The following is a 6,760-nucleotide window of genomic DNA, read 5'->3' as shown; positions in this document are numbered from 1 at the left end:
CACACACACACACACACACACACACACACACACACACTGTCACACATGCACACAGTGTCACAATATAGAGCAGTAAAACCTGTTTTTGATCATCTTATTAACTTTATCTTGACAGCCATGGACGGAGGAATAGAAGACATATGGCCATGAGGTATTTCTGATTGTTGTTACAAGAGGCGAGTCTCACATGCTGTCTTCTTTATCTTTCAGCCGCTCTTCCTCTACGTGGCGTTGCAAGCAGTCCATGCACCCCTGCAGGTGCCCAAGCGCTACGTGGTCCCCTACAGTTTTATCAAAGACCCCAATCGCAGGCTGTATGCCGGCATGGTGTCGGCCATGGACGAGGCAGTGGGCAACATCACTCTGGCTTTGCAGCAGGGAGGACTTTGGGACAACACGATCCTGGTGTTCTCAACAGGTATTTTTTTTTGGAAAGAATAGCTGGATAATGGACAATTTATCTCCTGTAGAATCTCGTTAAGAAAATTCTGCCCATTGCTGACTTACTGGATCGTCGTACTTTATTGGAGTGAACTTCTAACATTTTAAATGGAAACCTACAATGAAAGAGCACATAAATAGAATAATCAGGTGAACGCCTTTGGAAAGGGTAATATATATTTTCCACAGCTTTTATTTTGTTGTTGCCATCTGACTCTTTTATAGCGCGCCAAAATAGAAACCAAATCAGTGAGAGCAATTACATTTTATGTCCGCAGACTCGAAACAGCATTTTCTTTGTGCATCAAAGCCAGTTTTCCAGGGTTGAGAAGAGTTCAGGTGATGGGTTTATTGAGTTAAAGCATCAGAGGGTTAGATAACACATTTTATTACACAACATGGTCAGGAGGTAAGCACATGAAACCAATATCCTTGCATGTTTTTTTGTTTTTTTATTCTACAAATTATGAAAAATCCCAAACAAACCACAGGCAAAACACTATAACATAAGAACGTGTCCCAAGGCCGAAACACAGAGAGGAAAGACGCAACAGAAAGAGTGATGTCCACAGCTTAAAAATAACCCATGCAGAAAACAGACAATAACAAACACATACATACATAAACAGACACACACACACAGAGCGACACAAGACAGGGGACCAATCACACATGTAAACAGAAGCAAACGGTAAGTAAAGATTGTAACACAAAATCAACTCATGGATTTCAAAGACTCAGCAACGCTAAGTGTCCAATTATCTGTCCTGGGGCTCCATTAATGCGAGCTGTAGATAATTCCATGTAACTTCCAAAAAAGAGAGGATCCATGTACGATAAGTCATGAGGTTGCAATCATTTTCTTAGCAGCTGTAAGTCCAGCAAACACAGCCCGCTCTTGAGCTCTTGAGAGCTGGAAGGCCGTTCCAGGTCATTCATAACCAAAACAACAGGCTTGTTTTTGATGAACAGCACCTCGCCTGTAAAGTGGACAGGAGCAGGCGGCAGCAGCCGGGGGCGGTGACAAAAATCCGCAGTCAAGTCGAACAGTTTCCAGCCGATTTTAGTGAAATGTTTTTACAGAGGGGGTTTCAGATATCTTTTATATTTTATTACTCCATGAATCAGAAAATACTGTCGACAGCCGTAATGAAATATTCATTTTCACCTTGTTTTTAGGAGTAAAATGTTCTTTAAATCAAACTGTGAATAGTCTCGCATTGCCAGAACCATCTCCACAGCGGAGAGGCTGTGAATGATAAATGGACAAACCCCTCTGTTAAAACCTTCAGAATATACTGTAGATAGGAATGAACTGGAAGGTTTGGTGTATGTAAATGCTACTCAAGTGGAGGTTTCTCTTTCGGAGAATGAGAAAAAATTATTATGAGAAAATGGCCTTTAAAGATAGGGATTGTAAAATTCCAACACACTAGATGAATAGGGTGGAAGAAAAGTAATTACTGCATAGTTAATAACTTACATAAAGACAATTCTTTTTTTAGCTTTAAAATTTTACTTTTCTTAATTGTTGTGTTTAAATATGGAAACAAGGCATTATCTAATGCTAACTTTTGGTAGATTAAGGACAGAGGAATAGACAAAGTAGTAAACTAAATACCTAAATGTGTATTTTGGGTGTTTTTGTTTTCTACTACTCTGAATGAACAAAACTGACCAGTGCAAACAATGTCTTTCCTTAAAGCGCCCATATTAGGCTTATTTTCAGGTTCAAAATGCATTTTGAGGTTATATCAGAATAGGTTGACGTGGTTTACTTTTCAAAAAACACCATATTTTTGTTAAACCGCACATTGCTGCAGCTCCTCTTTTCACTCTGTGTGTTGAGCTTTCTGTTTTAGCTACAGAGTGAGGCGTCACACTCTTATTTCATCTTTGTTCGTCGCACATGCGCAGGACCTAGGTAAGGACTACTAGCCAGTCAGAAGCAGAGTATGAGCTAGACGCGCATTATAACGTGTGTTACAAAGTGACACACGTTTGTTGCAGAAGTTAAGGCTGGACTGCAACAGAGTGGTTTGGTGCAGTTATGTGTTTTCTGTTGGACATGGTAAGCTCTGTTTGGGGGGACTTTGGGCTTTTTCATTTTGTAAGCCTATTACATGCACAAAAAAGATATATATATATATACACTACAGGTCAAAAGTATGGGGCCACTTACAAATTTCCATTCCCACTCGTGTTAACATACTACCAGCTGATCTGAGTGGGGGCTGATCTTTAATGCAATATCTACATTGCCCATTATCAGCAACCATTCATCCAATGTTCCAAAGGCCCATTCTGTTCACTAATCTGATATCATTTAAAAAAAAAACTAACGGAGAAAACATTGGAGAACCCTTTTGCAATTATGTAAGCACATAATGTAATATGAAAACTGCTGCGCTGGTTAAAAAAACAATGCAACTGATCTCAACTGGTATTCTGTGTATAATGGAGTGCAATGGAAATATCGAAGTGACCCCAAACTTTTGACCGGTAGTGTATATAACACAATATAGAAAAGGGAAAAAGCCAAAAAGCATAATATGAGCACTTTCCTTTTTGCAACATTTCCAGGGCTGTTTTAACTGAAAAGTGTTCTAGTAATACTGTGGATGTCCACTAGAGAGCAGTGTTTTACTGTTTTTGCTCTATCAGGCTTTTCTTTTGGGATATCTGTCAAGCAAAGAGATTTACAGACTGAAATCACTCTGAAAGAACAATTTCTTTGGCTCATCTCTCCATATATACACCACTGGAGTCTCCAGTGTTGAACCTTGAACCCATCATATAGACCTTTTGATGAAGAACATATAATGGCCAAAGATGACGTTATGCAGCATCATCTTAACATGCGCCGATTTCCACATATGGAACTTCTAATGAATTGCATCTGAACTAGGTAACTCCTTTTGAGGGTTATTTTTAGGGGTTTTAAAGGGTAATTAGAAGGCAGGAACAATGCTGTGAAAGTAAAGTGCAAGTTTTTCTTTATGCCTGCGGTAGGTGGCCTGTTTCATTGTTTTTCTTCCACACTTTTGGTTGGCTCTGACTGGAGGAATTCAGCCAGACATATGCCGGGCAGACATCGACTCTGCTGATGTGATGCTCTCTGCTTCCTTCTGTGTCAATGTAATGCTCTGGTTATGTCATACCTGAGGGGTAAACGCATATAAACATCCCTCACAAAAACCGTCTTGAGAAAGGTCTATCAATGGATTCATTAGTCATAGTCATATTTAGTCATATTTCAAGCTGTTATAAGTGACACACATGTATCAGGCTCAACAGGAAATAAATGAGCCCTAACCTTGAAATTCCTTTATGATGAAAGTTTCTGCCTCATTGGGACTTTACTGTAAGCAAATTAAGCAAGAGAGCTTTAGGTGAAACTTAGAGAGAAAGAGAGAGAGAGAGAGACAGCAGCTTGAAAAGGCATTAAAGAGCAGACAGTCTATTCCCGAACAGCTCGGGAATCAGTACAAACTACTTCCTGGACTCACATGACACAGGGAGCCCTGCCTGGATGTGATTGTGCAAGTGTATTTATAGTGTGTGTGTGTGTGTGTGTGTGTGTGTGTGTGTGTGTGTGTGTGTGTGTGGGTGTGGTGTTCTTAAGGGGGGGGGGCTAAGGATGATGATTGCAGGATTCCCGGATTGGCTGTGTCATGTGGACGCGCTGAGTTTTGTGATCATTATTTAAAATTCTTCATGGGGACAACAGAAACTACGCACTATAGCTTTAATTTGTCCAATTTTGGTTTATGACCAAATATCTGCTTGGACGCTAATCTAAGATTGTGACTCGTGGCAAACGTTATACCTGCCTAACATAAGCCTTATAAGCATTTGCTGTTAGCATTTAGCACAGCCTCACAGAGCTGCTAGCACGGCTGTAGCCACGTTTACGTTACAATGTGGTGCGGTTGCATAATGCTCCCTTCACAAACCTTAGTGTCAACAAAAATGTTCCCATTTATCCAGCAGTGGGTTGCGTCTTAGAAGGTATTTTTGTTCTCATATACAGTAAATCTACTTTACACCTGACAAGATCAAATGTTTGCAAAAAGCAATACTTCCACTCTGCTCTCCTCTCTTCTTCTTCACTGGAAGTACGTGAAATCAGCATTCTGTGGTGTATTACATTGGTTGGTTTCCATATGGGGCTAATGAGGCTGAAGATTCTTAGTCTTCTACAGCATTCAGTACACTGACACCTCCCCAGATCTCATCTTTATGCCTTTATTATCATACTATCTGATTTGAAATCCCTGATCTATGTTTTTTCTCCTTCTGCCATGACATTTTGTCCCTAGATAACGGAGGTCAGACGCTGACCGGTGGCAGCAACTGGCCACTGCGAGGCCGGAAGTGGTCGCTGTGGGAAGGCGGGATCCGTGGAGTCGGATTTGTCGCCAGCCCGCTACTGAAGCAGCCCGGAACCGTCAGCCGCGAACTCATTCACATCTCTGATTGGCTGCCAACACTTGTCGGCCTGGCAGGAGGGAGCACCAACGGTTCAAAGCCGCTGGACGGATTCAATGTGTGGAACACAATCAGGTGAGCTGAGCTGTTGTAAATATTTTTCACACATCTGGGACTTGAACTCCCGGCTGAGAGTTATTCTTGGGTGGCAGGCTAGCCCGTGGCCTGAGTTTACAGAGGGAGTGATACCAGCTCTTGATTTTGACAGCCTCTCTCCTCTCTTTGTGCCTCTTTCCGATTGCACCCCCCCATGTGCACCCACACCAACTCCCTCTGCCTGTCTTCCTGACCCAGCGTCTTTTTCTTTTAGGAGCCCCTGCTCCTTCAATAAGCCCTTTGTTACTGTGGCAATGGGAGCTCAAGGAGAAGGAAATTCCATCAGTCACTCTCACACAAATCTGTAGTCCTTCATCCCTTTCTTTTTTCCCCTTATCCCCTCCATCCCCATCCCCACCTCTGCCTCTGTGTTTTATGAAAGCCTGCTATTGGACAAGCGAATTAGTTCAGCTGCAAATCCTTTTATGTGGCAACATACTTATATATACAGTGTGTGTGTGTGTGTGTGTGTGTGTGTATATATATATGTATATATATACAGTATTATGTTTTTATGCGTATTATATTCAATTATGTTTTGCTGTTGGCAGGCCACAGATGCACTTTCCATGTTAGTTTGTCATCACGCAGGCTGTCACTGACTCCTGTTTGACTGACACATTATATTTGTAAACTAAATGTGGACACAGTGAAAGGAGTTGAAATTGAGGGCTGCAGCCGAGCCCCCAGCAGAAAATCAAGGCTTAGCCTGGACCGCAAACTACTACTCACAGCCTCACTTGACTCGATTGGCTGACGCACGTCAGCTGACCACCGGCCGCTGCCGTGTGAGCTGCACGACAACGCAGGGCACAAACTGCTGCTTGTTTTTCGCTGCTTTACAGTTTCATTTTGATTTTAATTTGGCTCGCCTGTTGCAGAAAACAGCAGCTTCGCCGGTGGAATGAAAACCTAATGAAGGCCCAGAACAGTAGGCACGCAGGAGAGAGTTATTTTAGTTGTGTTATCAGACACTGTGGTCAGTCGGAGCAGTGTGTTTTCTCTGTGGTGAGGTGCGGTCAGAGCATATAACTGCCTGGTGAACTACGGCCAGCTGGTTTACATTTACAGATCCCAGTGAATTTTACAATGCATGAGTCAGACATGGTGTTGTGGATGTGTGTGTGATGATTGTGTATGCATATGATTAAGAGTTACACTTTTTTTGTTTTTGTCTTACAGCAAAGGGTTCGCCTCACCCAGACTGGAGCTGCTGCACAACATTGACCCTCTGTACGTTGACATCGCTCCATGTAAGTTCCCATGTTTCACAGCACATAAACAGGGCCGTCTACACTGTGAGTAATATTCATGAGAACTAATACCTCCAGCAGGGTTTCATTTGTGGATTTGGACAAAGCTGAGGTTGAGTTTCCTAACTGGCCTGTGCTGTGCAAGTGTGTATGTACAGCACGTACGTACGTATGCTCCCACCCAGATGTGGTAAAGAGAGAATTTTGACTTTGAATTTTGAAACACAATCTTGTGAAATACAAACATTTGCTGACACAAGCTGCACAGATCCCATCACTTCCCTGCCAACAGGCTGGGATCAAGTTCACTTCTTCATGTAAATCTGGAATCTCAGTTTGCGTCTAGTTTATGTCATACCAATGCAGCGAAGAAACTTCATGACGCAAATGGAAATGAGGAAAATCATCACAGTCGTCCATCACTTGCTTTAAGAAAACTAGAAAAAGATTTTTTGGGGGCATTTTTAGGCCTTTATTGA

At 42.1% G+C, this 6,760-nt stretch overlaps 1 protein-coding gene across 1 annotated transcript in view; it reads left to right on the top strand.

Annotated features, from left to right (window-relative positions):
* Positions 1–6,760, top strand: part of arsb (arylsulfatase B) — an 18,537-nt gene that overhangs the window by 2,916 nt on the left and 8,861 nt on the right. The window contains exons 4-6 of the mRNA XM_032540399.1: positions 211–418; positions 4,764–5,007; positions 6,211–6,281. Of these exons, the coding sequence (XP_032396290.1) occupies positions 211–418; positions 4,764–5,007; positions 6,211–6,281 (523 nt within the window). The remainder of the gene's footprint in view (positions 1–210; positions 419–4,763; positions 5,008–6,210; positions 6,282–6,760) is intronic.

The sequence above is a fragment of the Etheostoma spectabile genome, chromosome 16 (assembly GCF_008692095.1).
Source record: "Etheostoma spectabile isolate EspeVRDwgs_2016 chromosome 16, UIUC_Espe_1.0, whole genome shotgun sequence".
NCBI lineage: Eukaryota > Metazoa > Chordata > Actinopteri > Perciformes > Percidae > Etheostoma > Etheostoma spectabile.
This window is presented reverse-complemented; position numbering and strand designations above follow the sequence as displayed.